The 24,190-nt window shown below is 53.2% G+C and overlaps 10 protein-coding genes and 1 non-coding gene across 11 annotated transcripts; 7 read left to right on the top strand and 4 right to left on the bottom strand.

Moving 5' to 3' along the window:
• Positions 1-173: 173 nt before the first annotated feature.
• On the bottom strand, positions 174-2,316 carry SMAC4_05660 (uncharacterized protein; the record flags this gene model as incomplete). The annotated part of the gene is made up of 2 exons (XM_003348516.2): positions 979-2,316; positions 174-906 (listed from the first exon to the last, which is right to left on the bottom strand). Exons 1-2 carry the CDS (start codon positions 1,872-1,874, stop codon positions 174-176), a joined length of 1,629 nt encoding a protein of 542 aa, XP_003348564.1. The 5' UTR covers positions 1,875-2,316.
• A 331-nt stretch (positions 2,317-2,647) lies between these two features.
• On the top strand, positions 2,648-4,126 carry SMAC4_05661 (uncharacterized protein; the record flags this gene model as incomplete). The annotated part of the gene is made up of 1 exon (XM_003348517.2): positions 2,648-4,126. The coding sequence occupies one exon, from the start codon at positions 2,648-2,650 to the stop codon at positions 3,974-3,976; it is 1,329 nt and encodes a 442-aa protein (XP_003348565.1). The 3' UTR covers positions 3,977-4,126.
• A 371-nt stretch (positions 4,127-4,497) lies between these two features.
• SMAC4_05662 (uncharacterized protein) lies at positions 4,498-5,415 on the top strand (the record flags this gene model as incomplete). The annotated part of the gene is made up of 1 exon (XM_003348518.2): positions 4,498-5,415. The coding sequence occupies exon 1, from the start codon at positions 4,513-4,515 to the stop codon at positions 5,413-5,415; it is 903 nt and encodes a 300-aa protein (XP_003348566.2). The 5' UTR covers positions 4,498-4,512.
• Positions 5,416-5,776: 361 nt separating this feature from the next.
• SMAC4_13936 lies at positions 5,777-5,848 on the bottom strand. The gene has a single exon. It is a non-coding gene; the product is annotated as a tRNA-Arg (tRNA).
• A 111-nt stretch (positions 5,849-5,959) lies between these two features.
• SMAC4_05663 (uncharacterized protein) lies at positions 5,960-6,862 on the bottom strand (the record flags this gene model as incomplete). Its single annotated transcript, XM_003348519.1, has 1 exon — positions 5,960-6,862. One exon carries the CDS (start codon positions 6,860-6,862, stop codon positions 5,960-5,962), a length of 903 nt encoding a protein of 300 aa, XP_003348567.1.
• Positions 6,863-8,269: 1,407 nt separating this feature from the next.
• Positions 8,270-10,445, top strand: SMAC4_05664 (uncharacterized protein). The gene has a single exon (XM_003348520.2). The coding sequence runs from the start codon at positions 8,362-8,364 to the stop codon at positions 9,355-9,357; it is 996 nt and encodes a 331-aa protein (XP_003348568.1). The 5' UTR covers positions 8,270-8,361; the 3' UTR covers positions 9,358-10,445.
• Positions 10,446-10,859: 414 nt separating this feature from the next.
• On the top strand, positions 10,860-13,743 carry SMAC4_05665 (uncharacterized protein). Its single transcript, XM_003348521.2, has 3 exons — positions 10,860-11,545; positions 11,596-13,340; positions 13,398-13,743. Exons 1-3 carry the CDS (start codon positions 11,115-11,117, stop codon positions 13,700-13,702), a joined length of 2,481 nt encoding a protein of 826 aa, XP_003348569.2. The 5' UTR covers positions 10,860-11,114; the 3' UTR covers positions 13,703-13,743.
• Positions 13,744-14,557: 814 nt separating this feature from the next.
• SMAC4_05666 (uncharacterized protein) lies at positions 14,558-14,911 on the top strand (the record flags this gene model as incomplete). The annotated part of the gene is made up of 1 exon (XM_003348522.1): positions 14,558-14,911. The coding sequence occupies one exon, from the start codon at positions 14,558-14,560 to the stop codon at positions 14,909-14,911; it is 354 nt and encodes a 117-aa protein (XP_003348570.1).
• A 517-nt stretch (positions 14,912-15,428) lies between these two features.
• SMAC4_05667 (uncharacterized protein) lies at positions 15,429-16,887 on the top strand (the record flags this gene model as incomplete). Its single annotated transcript, XM_003348523.2, has 1 exon — positions 15,429-16,887. Exon 1 carries the CDS (start codon positions 15,430-15,432, stop codon positions 16,885-16,887), a length of 1,458 nt encoding a protein of 485 aa, XP_003348571.2. The 5' UTR covers position 15,429.
• A 688-nt stretch (positions 16,888-17,575) lies between these two features.
• Positions 17,576-21,071, bottom strand: SMAC4_05668 (uncharacterized protein). The gene is made up of 2 exons (XM_066090330.1): positions 20,038-21,071; positions 17,576-19,959 (listed from the first exon to the last, which is right to left on the bottom strand). The coding sequence occupies exons 1-2, from the start codon at positions 20,323-20,325 to the stop codon at positions 17,839-17,841; spliced, it is 2,409 nt and encodes an 802-aa protein (XP_065947429.1). The 5' UTR covers positions 20,326-21,071; the 3' UTR covers positions 17,576-17,838.
• A 1,616-nt stretch (positions 21,072-22,687) lies between these two features.
• Positions 22,688-24,166, top strand: SMAC4_05669 (uncharacterized protein; the record flags this gene model as incomplete). Its single annotated transcript, XM_066090331.1, has 2 exons — positions 22,688-22,974; positions 23,035-24,166. 2 exons carry the CDS (start codon positions 22,688-22,690, stop codon positions 24,164-24,166), a joined length of 1,419 nt encoding a protein of 472 aa, XP_065947428.1.
• Positions 24,167-24,190: the final 24 nt, after the last annotated feature.

Below are 24,190 nucleotides of genomic sequence, written 5' to 3'. Positions count from 1 at the left end.
GGGGAGCTGCCATCTCCGCTGCGGGGTCTGCTGAACGGCGGCCCGTTATGGGGTGTGGCCCGCTGTAAATCACGTCCGTGACACGTCCGGTCACTCTAACAGCGCCGTCCCCATCCTCTTCCCGAAACCACTTCCATATGAACACCAGGGCACACGACAGATCTCCAGCCATCTCAATACACAAAAATGAAATCCTCGTTCCGCAGATCCGTCATGTCCTGCAGAGCGTTATCCTCCTCGAGCGACCGTTGATGATGGGCATCAGCACCCGCGCCCCCTCCTTCTTCAACCTCGACCGCCTTGCTCATCTCCAGCTGCCTCTTGCCAACCATCGACTCGTCCACCACGTCCGCCGTCTTTCCCAGCTCCTCTCGTCTCCGAGCATGGCGGCGGTTGAGAAACACGAGGTAGAAGGGGATCAGGGCCGACAGGACACCCACCAGTACGAACATGATCAGGTCGGCGATCAGCCCGGGTCGGTAAAGAGGCGCCTGGTCGGTCGAGTACAGCAGAGGGCCGATGACGTTGCCCGTGCACATTCCGATAAACACCATGGCCGACGTGCACTTCTTCTTGGTGTCGCCTCCCGTGTTCTGCGCCTGCCATGCGTAGATCAGCGGCGTGATGGCGGCCATGCACGACACCAGGTAATAGCCAAACAACAGGACGCCCTTGTGCTCTCGCGACACCGTCAGCATCAGGATAGTCCCGATGGTGGGCAGGACGCTGACGCCAGCAATCACCAAGCCTTTGCGCTGGAACCTGGTGGCTAACCACCCAGTGCCGACAATGGCAACGACCTGGATCACGCCGAACGGAATGTTGAACAGAATGGTCTCGAAGCTCGAGTATCCAAACGACTTGACGATGAGGTTGCCAAAAGTCCCGATGCCACCGCTGGCGATGCTGTGTGCCAAGGTCAGCTTGGTGTTCTTTTTGCTGATCTTAACGCGTACCAGAAACAGACAGTACACTTACGAGATCGCAATAATAGCAATGAACCAACACCATGTCTTCATGTCCAAGAGCGTTTCCACCACATGGCCCCATCGCCATGTCCTAGACGCCACACCCATCTGGTTCGCTCTGAGCCGCTCGACCGCAATGACCTTCTCCCGTTCCCGGAGATATTTGGCCTCCATCGGGGAGTCTGGCATGAAGACTAGAGCAACAACAGAGTACAAAACTGTCAAGAGGCCGCAGAACAAAAAGATTATCTGGTAGCGGAACATCTTCTCGCTGTGGATATGACCCAGGCCGTAGGTGAAGAGGCTTCCCACGATAAAAGTCACACCGTTCATGGCGTTCCAGTAGCTCGTCCGCAGAGTCTGTTCGCTCCGGCGCCACCACATTTGCGTGACAGCAACGCAGCTCGGCGCGATCATGGCTTCGAAAGACCCGAGTACAAAACGCATCCCGAGCAAGGATTTAAAGTCGGTGCAAGCAGACATGATGGCAAGAGAACAACCCCAGAGGAAAATGGCGGCCGCAATTACCTTGCCGGTGGGGAGCTTGACGAGGATGAAGGCTGCTGCGGGTTGCCAGAAGAGCTGTGCGAGGTACAGGATGGAACCCAGCCATGAGTACTGCTTGCCCACCAGGTGTGCGTCTTCGGTGATTCCAAAGATGGAGACATAACTGAGCGAGCTTTTGTCTAGCTGCTGAAAGAAGTATGCACCGAGGAGCAACGGCAGAACACGAAGGTCGATCCGGCGAAGAACGGCCTTTTCCTCTTCGGCGGTGAAGGACGTTCCGCCGTCGGCGTGGCTCGCAAGGAAGTCCGTAGCCTTGTCGTGAGCTATCTTTATAGTGGGCTCTTCATGAACAGGCGCAAGACTGATATCGTCCTGTCCCTTGCTTTGGTCTGGAGCCATGATTGTCTTCGGTCCAAGGTGTTGTTATTAATGTGGGATCTTTGCAAGTGCTGGATCATCGACACGACGGATGCCGCGTGCAACAGGGGCAGCCCCTTGTGATAAAGGGCGCTGGACCATCGATCGCCTTCCTTTACCCCGAACGACACCACGTGGGTGGGAAAAAGGATTGGGTGTTTCCCTAAGTCTGGGACAGACCATGGATGCATCGATAGCGAGCCACCTCCTCATCTAGTAACAGTACAGCCAAAGGAAAGCATCCTTGACTTTAGTGTCTGTAGAGTTTGGATGACTTCCAGGTAGGTTGGTCACCTGCCCCTTCGTCTACACCAATATAACGCGGACAGGCAAGCGTCGTGATATGTCAACTCGTCAGACCATGTAGAACTAGTCCTGTGTTTAACCAACCCAATCCCATGCCATGATCTAGCCCTCTCCGCACTCCCCCGCGTTTTAGAGGGTTGAAGGATGCAGTGATGTTGGGGTTGTATGCTACCATTTCCCCCATCAAGCCCGCACCAGTGCCGATCCATTCGTGCTCTTCAGCCTAATGTTCGGGATCTGGGTTATCTATGACCGAGGAGGCAAGCCAGCCGAGGAACATGGAAGATATCCATCTTGACAATGACTGCTCTTCAACCCTCTTTTCCTCTTGACGTTCCTCGCCTCGTGCCTTTTGCTACACAACTGACATTCTCCTGCCTGGCACCCAACATTGTATTTCACGACTCGACTTTCTCCCAGCTGGCTGGATCTGAACGGCCACCCTCAAGATGAGTGAAGCATCCCAGTCCGTTGCCAAAGGCGGTACGGGAAGAAAGCGGTATGCCATCGTCGGCACGGGTGGCCGAGCCGGCTTCTTCTACAACGCCATTGCAACGGATTACAGCTCGACCTCATGCGTTGTCGGATTATGCGATACAAATCAGATCAGGATGGATTACGCCAACGGCCAGCTCGAGTCCCTGGGCCACGGAAAAGTTCCCACCTTTCTGGCCGCCGACTTCGATGCCATGATCAAATCCACTGCTCCAGACGAGGTGATTGTGACCACGATCGACCGCACGCACAACATCTACATTGTCCGCGCCCTCGAGCTCGGCTGCAACGTCATCACCGAAAAGCCCATGACCATCGACGCCTCCCGATGCCGCGACATCTTCTCGGCTGTCGATCGCACGGGCGGCAAGGTCCGGGTTACCTTCAACTACCGGTACGCCCCGCACAACACCAAAGTGTTTGAGATTTTGCGCTCCGGCGCCATCGGCACCGTGACCTCCATCCACTTCGAGTGGCTTCTCAACACCTCGCACGGCGCCGATTACTTCCGGCGCTGGCACCGCGATAAGAAGAACAGCGGCGGCCTGCTCGTCCACAAGTCCACCCACCACTTCGACCTGGTCAACTTTTGGCTGCAGACCCGTCCTCTATCCGTCTTTGCCCAGGGCGACCTCAAGTTCTACGGCAAGGAGAACGCCGAGAAACGCGGTGTGACCAAGTTCTACAGCCGCACTCGCGGCAGCGAAGTCGCCAAAGAGGATCCCTTCGCTCTAGACCTGGAGACCATCCCGGCGCTCAAGGCGCTGTACCTCGATGCCGAAGGCGAGGATGGGTACTATCGCGACCAGAGCGTTTTTAGCGACGGGATTAGCATCGAGGATACCATGAACCTGTTGATCCGGTATCGCAACGGGGCGGTCATGACGTATTCTTTGACGGCTTACGCTCCGTGGGAAGGGTTCCGCGTGAACTTTAACGGGACGGGCGGCCGGTTAGAGGTGGAGGTGGTGGAGAATAGCTATGTCAATTCGGGAGGAGACCAGGCGCTGGAGGGTGCGTTGGAGAAGCGGACGATCTTGTTAAGGCCGTTGTTTGAGCAACCGAGGGAGATTGAGATTGAGGAGAGCAAAGGCGCTCATGGCGGAGGGGATAGTGTGTTGCTGAATGACTTGTTCGGAGTGCCGACGACGGATGAGTACATGCGCGCGGCCAGCCATGTCGATGGGGCGGCGTCGATATTAACGGGGATTGCGGCGAATCGGTCGATCGAGACGGGGCAGGTGGTGTTTGTAGATGATATCTTGAAGGTGCCTGAGAGTTGAAGGCATTCAACCTTTCCGGAAGGACGATTGTTCCTGCGTCCTCTCCATCACCGTCGTCCATCAGTGGAGTAAGGCCATGCTTCCAAGCATCTGACTGCCAAGTTCTGGGGTAATTCAGTTACCATATGGAGTTACATCGCGAACAAATAGGAGTGCATGAAACAAAGATTATTCCCCTTCGTTCCCCCTTTGAGTTAAGACTTGTTCTCAAAGGCGCGGGGTTTAGCGGCCTTATTGCCCACCGCAACCGCTTTGAGCGAGTGCGAGTGGCAAAGTGATCGATATGGGCCTGGTGAGCATGGTGATTCGCGTAGAGGTCCGGGGTAGCATCTCATGCGACTTTGCATGTGTTGTGGAGTTGACAGACCGAGGTTTTTCTCCAGACCAGACTTCTTAAATCCGCTCATAACCGGTGCTGTCCTGCACGGCCGTTGGTGATTTCTGTCGTGGTGTTCTGCCACCTCTTCCACTACCACCACCTCCAACCACGAAGACTGTCTATCACGGCATCGCCACAACCGCACAACGCCGTCAAGATGGGCTTCCCCCTCGCCCTCTGGACACATTTCGTACAAACCTACTCCCCTCATCAGATCGAATTCTGGGGCACTCTCCTAACTCAACTCATCTTCTTCTGGATCCCAGCTTTGTCGTACACCTTCCTGGACCCCTTATTCCCCTCCTTCTCGGCCCGGCACAAGATCCAACCGCCCTTCAAGCAGCCTTCCTGGCGCGAAATCCGGCACTGCGCCCTCATCGTCTTGCGCAACCAGTGCTTCAACATCATCTCCTCACTAACCCTCACCACCCTCGCCATCCGCTCCGGCCGCGGCTCCCGTTTTGACATCTCCGCTGACCCGCCCAGTTTTTGGGGAGAAATGGCCTGGCAAATCCCCCTCTGCATCGTCGCCCGCGAGTTCATCTTCTACTACATCCACCGGCTCTTCCACACGCCGCGCTTCTACAAGATGATCCACAAGAAACACCACGAGTTCACCGCCCCGACAGCATTATCCGCTCAATACGCGCATCCGGTTGAACACATCTTTGCCAACACCCTACCGATTGCCATCCCGGCCATGGTGTTGAGGGTGCATATCCTGACCTTTTGGACGTTCTTGGCCATCATGTTGGTCGAGACGGCGACGGTGCATTCGGGTTATGATTTCAAGTTGTTTGGGATCATGGAGATGGCAAGGGATCATGATGCGCATCATGAGCTGTTTAATGTCGAGTTTGGGGCAATTCCGGGGTTGATGGATAAATTGCATGGGACGGATTTGTCGAGTAGGCGGAGAAAGAGGGAGGAGAAGAGGGAGCGGGAGAGGAGGATGGGGAAGGCCGCTGGGGTTGATGATGATGCGGGGAAGGTGGAGGAGCCGTTGGAGAGAAGGGATTCGGGGGTGGAGATGGAGATGGAGGGTTTGAAGGAGGATTGAAGACGGTAATGGTGATCTTGGGAAGCTGCGATGGAAGGTGGGAGGTGAAGAGAGACTCAAGTGGAAGGAGTTGTTTCGCAGTATCTGATCCGAGTCCATGTCAGTGCAGCGTGTAAGCTGCAAGTCAGAAATGATGATGACAACGTCTCAAAAGCGGGTTTTGGCGAGGACAGTGCTCCGATGTAAGCACTTTATTCGCACCGATTGCTGACGCTGATGTTCACGGTCTCTGAGAATCGCAGTCATGACCGGGTACTCTTGGGAAATCACCACAAAAAAAAGTTTACCTTCAGCGACGTTGGTTTCTTCTAGAGGAAACAAGTTTCTAACATGTAAAAAGAAACAAAAGAGAAAAGAAACTCGATCCACCCAGGGGTCGAACCTGGAACCTCCTGATTCGTAGTCAGACGCTCTGCCATTGAGCCAGCGGACCATGTTGAAAGCAGATCTCAGATTTATTTCTCATAATCCCCACTCCTTTCATCCCGTCATCACCACCCCATTTCTTCCTCTTTCTACCCCCCTTTCCTCCCACTTATCTTTCTCAATACCCAACAGTGGTATAAGCACAAGGCTGATAATCACTCGCATTGCCCCCCTTACTGAACGGAATCACCCCGACCGTCTCCCCATTGTCACAAACGCAATGATTCCCAATCCCATTATCCGGGTCCGCCGCGTTCGAACAGAAGGGGTTACCCGTCAGTGAAGCGATAGGGAGGGTCGTCCACTTGGGAGAAGTAAACGTTGTTAGGTTTGCAAAGGGTGTGGTCTTGAATGTGAACGTGTTGGATGTTATGGGCGGTTTTGGGGACGGCCTGACGGTCTTGGACTTGACAACGGTGGTGGTGAAGGAAGTCAGGGTTTTGATGACGGAGATGGTCGTCGTTATATCTTCATATGTCCAGCCTGGACTGGCGCTGCTGGGCGTGGGGTATGTGTTGTGGTCGCCCCAGGTGTCAGAGTAGCTGGACCAGGTGAAGTAGGGCGGGCTGTTACTGGTGAATGGTGATCCGGTGAAGTGGGTGAAAGGTGTGGTGATGTTGGAGGCCGTGGTGGGCTCGGGGTAGCCTGTCCAGGTCGTATTCCAAGGTGTGGTGAAGTTCCAGGTGGTACTTGGTGTGAAGGTCCAGTTCCATGACGTGGTGGTGGTGTCAGATTCGGTGTCGTAAGGGTATTCTGGTGATGATGTTGAGAATGTGGATGGTGAATCCGTGCTGCTGCTGTGTGGTGTTGGTCGTGGTGGCCAAAGTGGTGGTAGGGAGATGTAGGTCTCGGTAGCTTCACTGTAGTATGTGGTTTCGTCCTCGGTTTGGGTGCTGGTCAAGGCGCTGGGGAGGTCTCGGATTTCATGTTTGTGTCTGGGTGGTCCTGCTAGCCCAAGAGAAACCAAAGAGAGGAGGAAGAGGAGCAGAGCGAGGGCTGTGCTGAACGATTGCGGGCTCATCTCGAAGGATTGTAGAGCTTGTGGCAGATTGGGGCTACCTTGCAGACGTTGAAGCTGAATATCTGCCTGGCTCTGACTGGTAACCGGCGAAGCCCAAGTAAACAGTTCCAAGCATCTTGAGAAAAGCTAACACAAAACCTACCTATATATGCTCTTATTCAATACTCCAGAACATGGGACCATGAAGGTGAAGAGGGTAACCGACACACGAGATGGGTGAAACGATGCACCAGCTGTCAAAAAGTCGTGGCCGCGTTAGCTGTATCACAGACACGTTTGCTACCATCCTCCAGTTATTGTGCGGTCCTTTGTCGATTCTGGTAGCTGGGTCCCTTGGTAACCGTTGCCACAGGTAGCACAATGTTGAGTAGCTCCCTTCCCGATGGAGCTGAAGCACATAGTTGTAGACATGTTCGCTTGCCATGATGCTATCATGCTAATGAACTCGGGGATGTTGTATTCTTAACAAGGAACACTCGTGTGATATGGCAACTTGGCGGACATCCGTTGAGCGATCATGCCATTTTGATTTGATGTGATGCTCATTCTAGCCGTGTGCTGGTTAAACGTACGGAAGAAACCGAAGTAGGCAGAGGTAGCCATTAATATAAAGAAGTGTGCGTCGGTATTGGGAGGAGGGAGGTCATGGATTGAAGATTCCGTCAGGTAATCAAGCATGTATGCCATCCAGCACTCGCAAGAATAAAGTGATATTTGACAGCCCAATATCCTCGCATTGGTCAGGAAAGACAGTTAAAGACCTGCGATGCGCCTCGTAACAAACTGGGAATACCTCAGTTAGAGTCTATTAGGGATCATTTGACCATGGAAAGCTTTTGGCCTTTGGTCAGTATGTGTAACGAAGATGTAAAAATGCGTGGCTGAATGTCCTCGAGGTGTTTTGTCTTAAGTCAACGTGTTTTTAAGACCATTCGCACGCCTGTTCGGCCATCAGGTTCGACGTACTGCGTATAAAACTTGTCAAGCGCAGGCTGGGGAAGCGTTTCTTCGACTGTTCCTTCCATGTGGGAAGTTGAGGATGTTTCGGGCTTTGGTTTGAAACCAGAGGTGCGGGAGGAGAGAGTAATGAATGGCAAGTCCATCCTCTGTCCGCTCAACGAGCCACTTGTTCGACAGCAGTCTTGGATGGCATCATCTTCCTAGGAATGAGAGCCTCAATGCCTCTCCCATAACCTGCATTTACTGTGTATTTCCGACAGACCGACGGAGTTTGTCCCTTATGTCTGCTGATGATTGTCTGCTGATGACTGTCTGCTGATGACTGTCTGCCGACTGCATATGTCGACCTGGGCGGGCACCAATCCTGGAACTTGGACTAGGATTGGAAGGCACAGGACTTTTCTTTTGGAACTTTCAATCCCTTCATAGACGAGAAACCAGCCACCACCCATTAGCCAGTCTCAAACGAGGCAGAGGGAGGATCTCACCACCACCAATCAATAACCCGTGTAACGTCGACGAAGACCCTAGCCACGACAATGACCAAGCGAGCCCTACCAAAAGCAGCATCGTCCCAGGAGCCACGGCTGCCTTACCGCGAACCAGTCATACTCGTGAAGGCAGTAGAAATAGTAGCTCAGTTGATGGTTTTGTCAGCTGTTGCTGGATTTCTATTCCTCACTTTCTACATTTCACGGTTCTCGCTTAATCTTGTACACGATTCTGTTGTCAGTGCCTCCGAGATACTACGAACATCTTCTCTGACGCCGATCATGACGATGCTCAACGACTGGGAGAACATTAGCAGCGACGGCAAGGGCCAAGGTTCCGAATACCCCAAGACCGACATCTACATGGGCAGCAGTGGTGCTGATCCCAGCCCAGCCTACCAAGAAGCAGACAACATGTTTCCCCATTGTCCCAACCAGTCGCCCCGACTGGTGATTATCGGCGCTACCTGGGGTGGCGTCAGCGTCACAGACGACATCCGGGCCATGGTGGCATCCGACGATAGCATTACCTTCGACATGTACAATCTCCACAAGGTGTTGACACCTGATCCAGCTTATGGAACCGTCAAAACCTTGACAGTACTCTTCCAATTCGAGGGGTTGAACAACAACGGGGGAGTGCACCTGATCAATATTCCGGAGCATACCTCGATTCTCAGCATCAGCGCAGACAAGCACGCCGATCCAAAAGAACAGAAACCTGCAGAAAAAATGTCCCAGTTTGCGCAAACCATCAACCGACCGTGGCGGACGGGACTTCCCTACAATGGCTCGGTGGAAATCCTGGCGGCCTTGTACGGACCGGAGCGCATCGAAACACCATCGGTGTTGCAGGAACTGGCCAAGTTCTTCGAGGGAAGGAGAGGCCAGATCCGCATGACGAACGCATTTTGGAAGAAGGACACTTGGCCGGGCGTTAGGAAGTCTTGGACGGTGTACTTTCGGTTCGCGGACTCGAAGCGGATTCAGGTGGTGACGGGCATGGAGGACGGCGCGCTGGAGGTGCCCTGGGGAAGGTTCTAATGGGACTAGAAGGTTGATGCTAGGGAAGAAGTATCAGAGGATTATTACGTTCCTAGTCATAGAGTCGAGACAGTCAGTATGGCTTGAATGTAGAGGCGGTAGACAAAGTCTTGAGCGGAAGGTTGGGCTCCATATTGAAAGGAGAGGGTTAGGGTCTTGCCAATGTCACTTACACGCGAAGACAGTGGCGTTGTTTGGGGTCAGAGGCTGGGATTGACCACTCCCCTCAAGGAACAGCAAGAAGAAAGGTTTGAGGAGAGAAGGTGGTTGGGAATAGAATTGTCTAACATAGAATGGCGCAACACCTGATAGACGCTTGATACCAGGAATTTTCCATGTGCTGTTCGTATTGCAAACAACAACCAGACAAAGCTTGGCCTGATCGGGGGAAGTAACCCACTAACCTCCACGCCGGTGTTGGTGGCTGATAAGGATAGGCAGCGACGAGAGTAGAAGGGATCCCCATCCCACCAAAACCTGTTGGTCGCCGAGGTTACTGTAGTGTGTACCAATTCAGGTAGACCGTAGAGCTGAATGGAGTGGTGAGCTGTGAAAGGAAGATAAGATCTGTGTCGCTCATCGAGCCGTTATCAGTAAAGAAGAGCATTCAGAGATAAGGAACAGTGAGGTTGGTGTTTGGGAGCCGGGAATCGGAGGGAGACCATGAGACTATCGCGGCATCATGCTCTTGACACGATCCGGACTTGAACATGGAATCGTTAGGGAAATTCATGATACTGATCGGAACATATTCTGAACAATCGATGATCAAGTTGATGAAGCCTTCATTTAGTTCTTGCTGTTCAGGTAAACTAGAGGTACCGTGGACGTCGAGCTAAGCACGCAGACACAGCAGGAAAGACCGATTGGGGACCTGGGCTTGGCACATCGACCCCGCACTATCACAGGCCCGTGGAGCGGCAGGCACGTTCGGTGCCGTGCTCACTGCAGCTCGGCGAACCACACCACAAATGGGCGCTACAGCCGGGCAAGTTATCAGTGGACGATAAGCCCACCCTGGCCGGCATCTTCTCCAAACGCGGGGGGAACTTGGGATTCGACATCACTCAACGTGGGACAAACAGATGTCAGTCACTCTGCAATATCACCACTTCTCTAAATGTCAAAGACTCAAACTCGGGGTCTTCATCCTCCTTCGTCTCGGAGAATATGCCTATTGTCCTCACGGTATTGAGAATTTGGAATCATGGTCTTCACAGCCCCGGAGTCGGTCGGCCGTCTACCATCAGCAGCGATTTCGGCACTCGAAAACTTGCGATAACACGGCAGCTTCTCGAACAACCCTAAACCACTTCAGCCTCTCCTAACCCAAAACGGAATAGAAGTACAGCAATCGGGAAAACAACAATGCTACCGTGGAGCCCCAAAGGTACCCAGGGGCTTTGGGTGCCGTGGGCCGGCTGGTAAACAGACCCTATCCGGCACATCACCGTCTCTTCAACATGCAGGTCCATCATCCATCTACACCCTGGACACTAGCTCTAATATTTGGTACCATAGCTACTCCTCCAAGTCCTACGATAAGACATCCAGGACCTTTGCATATCCGATCTTACTGTCAGCTTGGTCAAACTATTGGTAGACGAATCGGTCAGTGTTGGAAAGGCCGTGACGTACAGCAATCTCCTATCAGCTTCTCACGTATCTTTCCCGGGCCAGGAACGGCCACACGGGACAGTACCTGTTGATCATGGCTAGGGAAAATATAAGCTGGCGATGCCTCCCCTAGAGTCAACATGAGGAGGACATTAGCAACTGCTATACACCACCACTCTCTGCCCCAAAGTTGTGCTCACCAGACAACAATGGGTCTCCTCGACACTCTCAGCCCCCGAGCCATTGTGGCCTCGGCCTTGGCGCTGAGCTCCCTCGCCTACAATGTCGTTGCTCGACCTAGTCCCGAACCCAAAGCCGACTGGGTACGAAAAGGCCCTGCTCGCAAGAAGATGTCGAATCACATCAAGCGTGCCGTTGAGGGCCAGAGCTACACTCGGCGAGCCGAAGAGCCTTGCGCCCAAGTCCTAGCAAATTCCATCACTGCTCCCAAACCCAACGTCTGGGGACAGCTGACAGGTGAAGAAATTTCGTCGGTGGTTGAATGGCTCTTTGGGCAAGAAGAGTTCAACCTGACTGTTACCGATGATGCTGGACCTTGGGATAACACTATGTGAGTTCAACACATTGAATACGAGGTCTTCAAATTCTAACTGCCAGTAGCCAACTTGTCGAGGCCATGTGGCCAAACAAGACCGACGCCCTTGCCTTCATTGATGGCGATGCGCCTGCCCCTACCAAGTATGCCCATGTTCTCCTCAACAACCGCGCGACCGAGAACCCCTACTATGCCGACATCCTCGTCGGTCCTCTTCCACTCGACAACACAACCGTTTCCTGGGAGCCCCTTACTTTCCCCTACAACAAGCCCAGCGGTGACGGAAAGGTCCGCAACCTCGGTGCGGACGACGACATTGTGTACGAAGAGTGGATCTGGAAGATTAGCGCCTCTATTGCCGATATCACTCTCGACCTATGGAACGGCACGGCCATGGGCTTCGAGAACGATACCCTTGACGTCTGGGGTATCGACCCCTTGTGGCAGGATGATGGCAGGATCATCCGTTGGGACGGCTTCTGGACAATTCCTGACGATGTTTTTGATGCCGAGACCCTCCTGCCCCTGGGCCTTTACTTCATGTCCGACATCACGGGTCGTGACCCTAGCAAGTGGTCGCTCGAGGGGTGGCTCTACAACGGCACCTTCTATGCCACCACCGAAGAGTTCCGTGAGGCGTACTGGAGCTCCTGCTTCAAGAAGAACGGTCCCAATCTCCCTGGTGCCTGGTCTGCCACTGACCACAACGGAGATGTTCCTCCTCTGGATTATAACCACCCCCCGACCATCGTTGCTCCAGCTGGCGCGAGATACGGCGTCGATCATCAGCAAAAGTACGTCGAGTGGATGGATTTCAGCTTCTACATCGGATTCACTCGTGATACTGGTATGGCTCTGTACGACATTCGCTACAAGGGCCAAAGAATTTTGTACGAGCTTGGTCTGCAGGAGGCGTTGGCTCACTACGCTGGTAACGACCCGTTGAACTCTGGCATCTCATATCTTGACACTTTCTATGGATTTGGCCCCTATGCCTTTGAGCTCGTCCAGGGCTACGACTGCCCCACGCATGCCACTTACCTCAACTCCTCCTTCTACATCTCCGAGACCACCCACACGCATATCAACAGTATCTGCATGTTCGAGTACGTCTCCGATTACCCGATCCAGCGTCACACCACCAACCGTTACACCTCGGTGACTAAGAACACGTACTTCGTTATTCGGTACGTCTCGACTGTCGGCAACTACGACTACTCTTTCAGCTACTCGTTCTTCCTTGACGGTTCTATCTCGGTTGAGGTCCGCGCCTCGGGTTACATCCAGTCCGCCTACTTTGCCGGTAACGAGGACTATGGCTTCAAGATCCATGACAACCTCTCCGGCAGCATGCATGACCACGTGCTTAACTTCAAGGCGGATTTCGACATCCTCGGCACAAACAATTCGGTGGAACTGATGAGCATGTCGCCCTCTACTGTTACCTACCCCTGGGCTAAGGGCAAGCCCAGGAACACCATGCACTTGGAGCGATCGTTTGTCGAAAGCGAGGATGAGGGCCGGTTCAACTGGGCTCCCAACTCAGCCACGCAAGTCATCGTTGTCAATGAGGACGCGAGGAACAAGCATGGCGAGTTCCGTGGCTACCGTGTCCTTCCGTCAACTGGCGCTGCCCACTTGACTGTGCTCAACTCTACCAACCTTGCCAATGCTGGTCGCTGGGCTGAGTACGACATCCAGATCTCCAAGCACAAGGATACCGAGCCCAAGGCGGCGCACCCTTACAACAGCCAGGACGTTCACGACCCACCCATTGACTTTTCCAAGTTCTTCGATGGCGAGAGCCTCCGTCAAGAGGATCTTGTCCTGTGGCTCAACCTGGGTATGCACCACGTCCCCCACACAGGCGATCTGCCCAACACGGTCATGACCACGGCGCACGCTGGTGTGCAGTTCATGCCCAGCAACTACTTTGAGGGAGACGAGAGTCGCAAGACGGTCAACCAAGTCCGTATCAACTACTCGGATGGCAAGACGAGCGAGGTCGAGACGTTTGGGCAGAAGACCAAGGTCGATGACTATACGGGAACTTGCAAGCTGGTGTTCGAGCCGGTTGAGGCGGATTTATGGGGCTACACTGGTGATATCGTGGTGAGGAAGTTCCCCTATGATCCTAACAACCCGTGGTTCCAGACCGGCTCCATTGTTTAGGTGGTGGAGGTGTCCTTGGATAGTGCTGCTTTGGTGACGAAATAATGAGATATGATATCAAGAGGGTTAGATAGTGGTAACCAATGATAGTACATATTGAATTTGCTTCTGTTATATCAAGTACATCGTGATTCCGTCCCCTATCGTTTCTTCACCTTGATGGATTCGAACCTGAGAAAGATCTTGTTAGCCGCTGCAGCGGAAGCCAACTGCTCTCCTTAACAAGAGCAGAAGATGATGCCACTTTCAAGATGTCCGTGCAGACTGCACAACCTTCACTCGTTCTTTCCTTCCAATCTTCTTTCCTTTCCTTGACCTCGCACTGACTTGGCCCCTCCCTCCACCTCCAGGACAGAACACCTACAAAAGAGCTTATATCAGATGAAACTGTATGGTGGAGCACCCGTGCATTTCATCCGAAGCGCACGCCCCAATTGCCCTTTTCGTCGAAATGGTCACTTATGATTGGATGATTACACAAAACCCTTCCCACCGCCCACTAACAGCCTCTGAACCACAAAACCACCAGGAACCAGCAAGTTCGCAAAGAAGATACCTACAGCAACTCCAAGCCTCCGAGATAGCCAAGGCACCAGATCCTCACCCAACCTGTCTACCATACACTAGGATGCCTTTGCCCAGTATCTCGAGACAATCCGACGCACCGCCACCGAGCTGCAGGCAATACACATCAGACGCAAGATTGAATGGTCAATGCGAGAGCTGCAACAAGACCTGATCAACGCCATTCGGTCGGCATGCGACGACAAAACTGCAAGCCGCTTCCAAACGACCTACATCTTCCAATCAGACATCAACATCTCAAGCACCATGGCAGACATCTTCAACCCATAAATGCGGTTCTACAGCTCTATGCGCCTGAGCTTGGTCAAGGTTCAGGAGGACAGCATCTTCGGGCCCAAGTGGCAGCAGCAACCAACGGACAGGCCGCCCATTTACAACAGGCCGCCGATGCATGACAAGACGTTGGTACCACTCGTCCGGCGCGTCATCGGCGACAATCTGGGCACAGGGTCAAAGGAAGCCGTCATGACTTTGGTCAACGACTATGGCGTCTCCTCCGAGATGAGCGAAGACTGGTTCTACGTCACAAATACCGAGTCGGAGCATTGCGGCCAGGAATCAACAGAGGACGTTGACGAGCTTAACCGTCCATCCGACACATTCGACAATCGACACTTTGATTGAGGCTGGGCCGTGAGAAGCTCATGAGCCCAAACTTACCATGGCTTCCTACTTGAGATTTCATGAAAGGGCGATGGAACCGCAATACTTTCATCAAGACCAGGACTTGCAGGATGCGTGAAGGTTGAGTGCTCGATGAGATGGCTTTGAGGTTGAATTCCGCGTCCTGGCACCCACTCACCATTTCACCACCTTGGCCTGCCTTCACTGACACTCCTTCCAGTAATTTTAAGATTTCTGCCCCACGCCTGCCAAAGAAAGTCCTGCCTTCCGCTTTGCGCCCCTCACTCCGGTTGCGCTTTCCTTCACTGCGTATTGGGCCCACTTGCTGGCGTCAGTCTGTTTACCGAAACTCTCCAAGCTTCTTCTTGGTCTTCTAAGCTCAATCCACATCTCCCAGGAAGCGCACGAGAAATTCCATTTGTTTCAGACAACCCACAGCTTGAAAGGAATTTGAGCATCCAACCCGATTGCCGCTGCATCTACAAGCACGACAACATCTACACAGACGAACTGCAACCATGGTTATCCCCAGTGGCCAACAAATCCCCAACATGGCGTTCAACTTCCACGGCTGGGCCGTTGCAATCCCTGAAGAGGTGGATGGCTACGAGGTCATCAAACTGATGACTAGAGCCCCCTCAACTCTGCCCCTGACCATGGCGATATCTAACCGAAATCTTCAGACTATGCAAGACCTGCAGCTCACCGACCAAGAGCAGCAATCTCGGAGCGACCCGACGAAAGGGATTGATGAAGTCCTGCTCGTCGGCTTTACCGTCGCCGACCTCCCCGACGCCGCCAAGAAAGAATACGCGAGGGAATATTGCGGTGACATTGCTGTTGGTACCGTTGTCACGCCAGACCGTACCATAACCGTCAACCACGACAACAGGCTGATCTTAGTCGTCACACCTTTCGGCGGTTTGGACGGCGAGATGAAGTTCTATGGTCTTGTTTACCAACAGAATGAGGCTGGGCTATATACTCCGTACATCGTAGACCAGGACAGCTGCCTCTACTTGCCCATCTTCCGGGGAGGGATAGAGTCTGCTTCCGCCCGTAAGGTCCAAAGGCAGTGGAATCAAAACACTCGAGATATTGTCGGAGGGCGAGGGCAATTGGAAGTGTCTCATGCTGTCGCAGTTAGTGCCAGTGACAGCGACAGAGCGGGGCAAGCATCTCCCAAGGTCACGTCTGGTGCCACAGATGACGACGAAAGAGAAGTTTCTCCGGACCCTTTTTGTGTCAACACTCCCAGCCTGAGGCGTTCGAGCAGCCCAAATAATCTCGAGCGTTTGCACACCCAAACCCAAGCCCAATCTTTGACTGCAAAATTCATACCACTACTTCACGACGTCATCAGGGTTGAGAAGACACTGAAAGAAGTTATCACTGCAGCAGACAAAGCGTTAACGTCGTCACTGGCAGAGATTTCTTCTGGAAGTGGAGAAGTTCATCATCCCCATTCCGACAAGGAGATTCGCGAGCGAAGTGCTTCTGCCCTGCTCGCGGGCGGGTTCGACAAGATGTACAGGGATCTTGTCCAGATGACTAAAGTCAAGCGGCTCCACGACGATCAACGGGTCGTCAACACCATTCGCCAGATTGTTGATACCACACTGACGCCCTTGGTGTCAAGACTGCGGGAGATGGAGAGACTGATGGCGCCTGAGGAGGGTATTGGGTCTGCGAATGGCACATCTGAGCACGACGGCCGAGATGATGGCCTCGACGAAGATATCAACGAAGGCAACGAAGACTTGAAAAATGATGCATTTGCCAACAACACGGACCCCGACGGCACCCCGGAAGGCAATCAAACCGATAAATGGAAGAAGGCGAGCCGATGGAGGACTTACAAGAAATGGATGGCAGAGAAAAGAGAGGATCCAGAATTTGAAGAAAATAAAGATACCGAAGACGGGAAAGAAAATGAAGACAGCCAAGAGACGAATGGCCATGAGAAGGATGACTAAGAGATGGATGACGATGTTGACTTGGTGCATATTTGAAATGAGAGCATCCGCTCCAACCACAACCATAACAGCCCGGATCAAGTCGACAGCGATCCGGATGGTTAACCAAAGTAGTGGTATATCAACGACAATGATTTCGATAACCTCTCTATCGATAGCGCTATGCCCGATCCCACTCTTGTGTTCGTTCTGTAGCCAGAGACATCTATCGAGCTCGTTTAGACGTTTTAATACTTAATACCCCATTTTTACCTTTTGATCCATGGCCAAGGTGTCGTCTCGTCCAGAATATGCTGCTTGCAATGTTGAATATGCATTGTTGAATGTTCGCTATGCATTCTTCGTAACGTCGGGGATTGTTTGGAACGGGCTGGAACGTGTTGAGGTGGTTTGGCATAGGTTTGGCACGGGTTGGAACGGGCTGGAACAGTTTAGGAATGATTAAAGGAGTTTAGGAGTGTCTAGAACGGTTTGGCACGGTTTGGCACGGGTTAGATCGTGTTGAAGTGGGTTGGGATTGTTTGGGACGGATTGAAGTGGTTCGGGACTATTTCGGACGGTTTGTGGCATAGCCCCGAGTGCTAGGAGTACTGGAGAGAGAAGTGGGAGAGCTTGTTCCCTGGTTCTTGACTGTGAAATTGTGATACGAACAACTGATGTCAATAATTAGTAGAGGAGTTGTGGTACTGAACGAATAGTGTGTACGAATATGTGTTCAGCCTCTTGATGTGCTCGGGTATCCAAAAATAAGGTAGTAACGATACCAATGTAAAGTCTACGCTGCCACTCAGCCTCATGCAATCTTCTGCGTGTCGTCTCTTTCGTGAACTCCCCGCAACTCCCATCCTAGAACCCCGTACGCCATCCTCTTAACTATCCAATCCTGCATAGCATATCCTCATTAACCCAAAACAGCCACCTTGTGGAACACCCCTTTAACAAGCCCTCAGCCTACACCGAGTCACTCTGATTCTCACCATCCGCATCCGAATGCCTCGCATTCAGTTCCCCCGCCGTGTCATCTATCCCCGTAGTCGAGCAGTTTCCCGCATGACTAGTAGGCGGCGACAATGGTCTAGAAAAGTCATATGGTCGTTCGTCCCCCGCCGAGCCGTGCTGAACGAGTTGCTGGAGGGCATGCGATGCCTGATGAAGGCCATGGCTATGACCGTGGGTATGAGGAGGATGCGCCCCATGACCCTGGGACCAAGGTCTCCCTTCCCGCATGTGGCTTGCGCTCCTAGCGGCCCTCTGCAAACGCGGCTTGGCGAGGGTGTGGATAACCGGGGCTCGGGCGTGTGGAGTGACGCTCCCAGGGCGAGTGTGGGCACCTCTGCGGTAGCTCATCTCCAGGCGCTCGTCCTCTTCGGATTGGTCATCAGTTAGGTAATCGTCGTCATGGCTTTGATACATCTTTCTGTGTCGGGAGGCGAGGATCTGGACGCTGCTAGCGGAGCTTCTGCGGTGGTGATGACGGGTGCGATGATGCTGATGCTCGCCGGACGTGGCTTCCTCCGAGGACGGAGGGCGTATAAAGCCGGGGGTGGGCTGAATAACTGGGCCGAGAGTGGCGCCACTGATGCGACGAAGGTCGACCTGACTCTTACTAAAGACGACACGAGCCCGCAGGGCGTGAACTGCTTGGTCCAAGGCCAGCTCGATGGCTAGCCTGTCTCGAATGCGGCTCAGTTTCGGCCAGGTTGCTCGTTCACCTATGAGACAGTTTCGGATCATGAACTCGGATGTTGGGTTCTTGAGAATACGAGGAAGGTCTTGCATTTCAAGTTCCGGCAGAATCGTAATGTCCCCAGAATATCGCTGGCTGAGGATGGACCGGAGCTTGGTCAAGAGACCGGGAAAGATGCCAAACTCGGTCAGGAAATGGAGTCGGTGGACGGCCTCGTCTTTGGCAAGAGTGGTAAGGTAATAGAGCCATTCGTTGTTATTTTCTTGGGCGGCTGCCTTTTGCTGGCGAAGCCGCCCTGGATGATTCCGTGGATATAACCTGTCATCTTTGGAAAGAAAGGGAACGATATGGGGGTTGACCTGGGAAACAATAAAGTGGTTGACATTGAACATCTCGGCGAGACGCGTCATGGGTAGGTCGTTATCAACAGAGCCATCAATCCAGTGTTGTGGTGTCGGGTTCCATGGAAGATGGGCGCCGGTCGTAGGATCCTTGATCAGCAACGGAGCTGCTTGAAAAACGAGCGGAACGGAGCACGAGGCGGCCACTGCAGACCAGATCATGACATTCGGCGCCGTAATATAGTTGAGTAGCCTAGGGAGCTCGTAAATAGAGGCGGTCGAGACGCAAATGTTGCATATCCTCCGGGTACGGTTGTAAGCTTCCTGGAAAGTCAGGTCGCCAAGCAGGGATCGCATAACTCGGGTGAGATTCGATATGTCGGCCCAGCTCCCTTGGGTCAAAAGTCGGCGTAAGCTGTCGGAGATGCCGTCGTTGGGACCCTCAAAGACGTCGAGATCACCATAAGGAAAGTGCTGGATCAAGTCGGGAATCTCCTCGTCCTTCCTAGTGCACAGAACAGAGCACACAATAGAACCAGCAGAGGCGCCCGAGATGATGCGAGGCAAAAGATTCGCATCGAACAGGGACTTGATGACACCAATATGCGACATCCCAAAAGTAGCTCCTCCACTCAGAAGAAGGGCGCTTCTCCCAAAGCTCTGTCTTGCGTACAACATGCCCTCCAACAAATCCTTGGCCTCCATGTCGGCGGGCAACGTTTGTGTGCTTTGGTCCACCAGTGCGTCGATTGTTTTGACGGCCGAGTCGACATAGTCCTCGATCAGTTTCTTGGTCCCGACATACGAATGGCGGTACAAGTCGATGTTACCCATTCCGCCGAGGTCGCGTGAGAGAGCTGTGCGGACGAGATACATCATTTCCCTTGTGTCTCCATTTTCGCGAGCGTGTTCCAAATCTCGTAGCTTGGTCTCGATGATATCGGGGTGGTAGTCGCCGGTCGAGGGGTCGAGTTTCCACGCGTCGTTGCCTTCAAGGTGGTCGAGCTCCTTGGCGGCCGTTTCCCATTCCTCTGCGCTGGAGGCCTGTATGAGACAGAAGAATGGTCAGCATTTCCGGAGATGTGACGTGGAGCAGCATACTCCGTGAACAGTTGTACAAACATTGTGCATGACGTCCTCTAGGAACTGCATCCTCTCCTCGATCCTGCGCTTGTTTTCCCTCTCCGATTGGGTGAGGCCGTCTCGCCATGACAGAACGTAATTACCCGCGCTGCGGATGACTTTCGAGAGGGGCCGGAACGCGACGTGCTTCTCGACCTTGTTATTCTTTTTCTTGAGAGCCGAAGCCAAGGGGTGGGGAGATGCCTTTTGAGTGCCACAGTCGCTGCCACCGGGGCCGCCGGGGCTGACACGGATGCCTGGCGGCCCATGGACGGGGAGGTCGGTCATTGGAGTATGGTACAAAGGGTTCGTGTCACGGCGTCGGATATCAGGTTAGGGTTCGAATCGGGTATCGATACGGAGGCCGGCCGGGGCGGAAGAGAGTCCGGTTGTAGGCGCGAGTTGTAGGGATTCGGGCTCTAGGGTAGTGGAGGCGGGAAGAAGAAGAGGCGCAGTAGCGTGCAGTCGGTTGTTGTTTTTAGGTTATCGAGGTGTGGAGTGCTGGCGACTGATGGGACTGGAAGCCAGGGAGTCGGAAATGGTTCATGGCTTGTGGGTGGACTGTTTTGGGGGCTCCGACATGGAGATATGAAGAGACAGACAGGAAGGAAAAGAGTTGGCGGTCAAGAGATGAGTTTGTTGAGTTTCATCGCAGCAAAGGCTTCCAGGATCCTTCCTGCACGCGGACCCGTCCTGCCGTCATCAGAAATTCAGGCGCCCGGGTTTGGCGCGCAAGGGGAAGGGCCACCTGACACCTTTTTCGGGCGCTGTCCCCGACGAAACAGGCTGGAAGGGTCGCTGAGAAGGGGGGCACGGGGGGCCACCGGACCAGACACAGGGGAATGCAAATCGTGGGGCAATCCTTGCAGTGGTGGGGTCATCAGTTAAGACGGGCACGCGCGCACTCCCGGGCCACCCATAGGCCTTCAATTGTGCAATTTGTGTCTCAACCAAGCCAGATCGGGAAGAAGAATCCCCGAGACGCGGGACGGAATCTGGGGAACAACACACACAACCGCATTTCTCACGGGTTCAGTCCACCCACCACCCTCCCAGATCTGGGGCGTGATCCTGGCTTGGTGTCACGACTTGGCCAACTCTAAAACTTGAAATAGAGTCTTCATACATATATCTGGCATTTCTCTGTTCTCAATGTCAATATCAAGTGTCTCTTTACCTCCTTGAAAGTTACTGACTTGCGAATGGTTACATTCTTCACCACATGCCAAAATCAATGACCTCAGGAACAGCAAAGCTTGGTGACTGCCCTTGCCTTAGTGCTGTCGATGATAAGCAAGACATGACCAATGGTGTTGACACTGACGATGATAGAAGGCGATCCATTACGTGGCTGGATATTGTGAAGAGGACTCGGCAAAAGCTTCAATCGATGAAGTGCCGAAACTGAGCCGTTGGGATTGAATGGTAAGAAGAAGCGTCTTAGTTGAAGGTGATGGTACCCTCAGCACCTGGTTAATTTCTACCACCAAAGCTTATTAACTGGAAATGAAAACTCAATGCTTCGTGGTTGAGTTCTGAGGTGAAGAGAGACAGAGGTCAGAAGTTGAGGCTATCACATGTCAGGTCAACAACTCTCCTTTCTCCCAATGGATGACGTGCATGCATTCTTCAACCCCAGCGCCCCACGACCCCATCACCGGTTTCTGAGTTCAGACAGTGCATAATTGCATCTGCCACTGTCGTCGCCCAACAACTTACTATAACATCGGCACCAGAGGATGAATGACGCAATTTCCTTCAGCCCAAAGCAAAAGTTCTGGGGAGTTTTATCAAAACACTAAGATCGAGGAGTGCCATGATTACACCCAGGTATAGGCCAAAATAACCGTGGAAATGATCTCTGCGTCTCAGGGTGTGTATATGGTGCTCAAGTCACTCATTGAAGAGCACAAGTAAACACAGTGCCACAACGAACGCCATGTTGCAGTTTGTTGTCCTGCCACGTTTTGACGCCCATCTAGTTGCTCCAGGGGACCGAGTCCACTAAATCCACGCGTCACCACTTCACTCAACAAGTTATGAACTTCAAGACAACATCGATTCCATGAACAACATGTGAAAATGGGCTTTGTTATGAATTACAGTCTCAGCGACATTGATCACTTGTGACCATGACTGAAAAGAAACAGCAAAGTCGGCAAAGCTCGGACAAAGAAGTGAGGATAAAGACGGACGCTTTGAGGGATGGAGGGTCCGATCGATCACTGTCGAGTCACCAAAATTCAAAGAATTCCGGCACATCTCGTCGCGGTCTGAAATCATCGGCCAGAGTTCAGTCTCAAATCGTAATATGGATTGGACGGAAGTGTCCCGTGGTCTCGGCGTGGAAATTCGGCAGTCCCCGAAGCTTGCCGTGTCCCGGGTGGGACCGAGTGGATCCCGTGGCGGAACGGGCAAGGCACTCTCCTCCACCTTGACTCGGTGCTTCAATCGCTAAAAAAAAAAGAAAACATTGACCTCACCACCGCGTCTGCGTGCGCCCGCTTCTAGTTACACAACGAGACGGAATCGACCTTGGAAGTCGTGTGCACGTGCCCGTTGCTCCGTGTTCCTCTTCTTCCGTTTGCCCATCATCAACGCCACCGGGCCAATCTCCAAGCTACGGCAAGGTTCGGCGCACCCAGCACCAATGACAGACGCCGAAGACCAGCCCTCCCGGTTGGCAAGATCATTGCTTCCAGGACCAACGCTTTCCTTCACCCTGCCGAGTATACACGATGGCCTTGCCATCGATTGTCGCGTTTACCATCCTCAGTCGCTCGACCAGTCGCCGTCCTCACCACCATGGCGCAAGCACGCTGCCGTATTCGCCCACCCGTATGCCCCTCTCGGAGGTTGCTATGACGACCCTGTGGTAGACATCGCAGCCGGAACACTGCTCAAGCTTGGCTTCTTGGTCGGCACCTTCAACTTCAGGTTCGATTACACATCTTCTTTGCTATCCTGAAGCATGCTGACAATACCTCGTTATCTTAGAGGCGCACAAGGCTCCGCTGGTCGGACCTCTTGGACGGCAAAGGCCGAGCGGGCAGACTACGCTTCCGTTGTCGGCTTCCTGTCGTACTATGTTCATTACCTCGATCCCTTTCGACCGCATCTCTTTCAATCCGTCCCGACGACGAGCCCAATTGCCGAAGCATCAGATTACATGGGGCCCCATGGCGGCTCTAGACCCGTTACACCTTCTGCGCCGCACGACAACAACAAGTCACCGTTGTTTCTAATGGGCGGCTATTCATATGGTTCAATGATCACCATGCAACTTCCTTCTCTCCAAAACATACTCCACCAGTTCGACACTCCGGCTTGCAGCTCCCATGCTGCGGAAATACGACTCCGAGCTCAACACCTTGCAGAGGTGCAAAATACAACGTTAGGAAGCGCAAGAGCAGCGGCCCTCGAGCATCAAGCCAACTTGTTGTCCCATTTGCCGACTGGCATGCGCTTTGGAGGAGAGGAAAGCAGCAGAAAACACCACCATTCGCGATTGTCCTTTTCCCATGATACGGAAGAGAGAATTCACAAGGGAGTTGCAGAGCTGATGGCCAAGGCAAAGAGTCATAAGAGACGTCTTTCTGGAAAGGACCACAGCTTTGCGGGTGGAGACGCAGCACACGACACACGAGAGACAAAGCATCAACCGGCAAATGATTTTTTATCTTCTATACCAGACCTAGTGGCAGCTCGCCCGGCCTACCTGCTGGTTTCGCCTTTGCAGGGCCTCATCAACAACCTCGCGTCATTCAATCTGCTTCCTCGAAGGCCATCGTGGAAGGGGCTGACCAGGTCTATGTCTTCCCCAGCTGCTACGGCTTCGCCAACGGGTGAGCTGAGCCCAAGTTCAGATACTGCCCTGTCGCTCGAAGAAGCAGAAGCCAAGCTGGTACGAAACCCCACCCTCGCCATTTACGGGGACAACGACGGCTTCGTGCCTGTGCGAAAGTTACGACCGTGGGCCGCACGCCTGGAGGGCATTCCTCACTCTTCCTTCAGAGCCCACGAGGTTTCCGGAGCCAGCCACTTTTGGGCTCAAGGCAGACCAGCATACACACTCAAGGATGCGATCAAAACGTTTGCCGAATCACTGCTGGCCAAAGACGGAAGTTGAGCTGAATACATAAAGTACATCAAA

Source organism: Sordaria macrospora, chromosome 6 (genome assembly GCF_033870435.1).
Source record: "Sordaria macrospora chromosome 6, complete sequence".
Taxonomy (NCBI): domain Eukaryota; kingdom Fungi; phylum Ascomycota; class Sordariomycetes; order Sordariales; family Sordariaceae; genus Sordaria; species Sordaria macrospora.
The sequence above is the reverse complement of the archived record's forward strand: the minus strand, read 5'-3'. Positions and strand labels throughout refer to the sequence as shown.

Coding starts and splice junctions, on each gene's coding strand:
- SMAC4_05668 (XM_066090330.1), bottom strand. CDS start 20,325: ATGACCGACCTCCCCGTCCATGGGCCGCCAGGCATCCGTGTCAGCCCC. Junction 19,960..20,037: donor TAGAGGACGTCATGCACAAT/GTTTGTACAACT, acceptor TGTCTCATACAG/GCCTCCAGCGCAGAGGAATG.
- SMAC4_05665 (XM_003348521.2), top strand. CDS start 11,115: ATGAGGAGGACATTAGCAACTGCTATACACCACCACTCTCTGCCCCAA. Junction 11,546..11,595: donor GGACCTTGGGATAACACTAT/GTGAGTTCAACA, acceptor AACTGCCAGTAG/CCAACTTGTCGAGGCCATGT. Junction 13,341..13,397: donor CTTCGATGGCGAGAGCCTCC/GTCAAGAGGATC, acceptor TCCCCCACACAG/GCGATCTGCCCAACACGGTC.
- SMAC4_05664 (XM_003348520.2), top strand. CDS start 8,362: ATGACCAAGCGAGCCCTACCAAAAGCAGCATCGTCCCAGGAGCCACGG.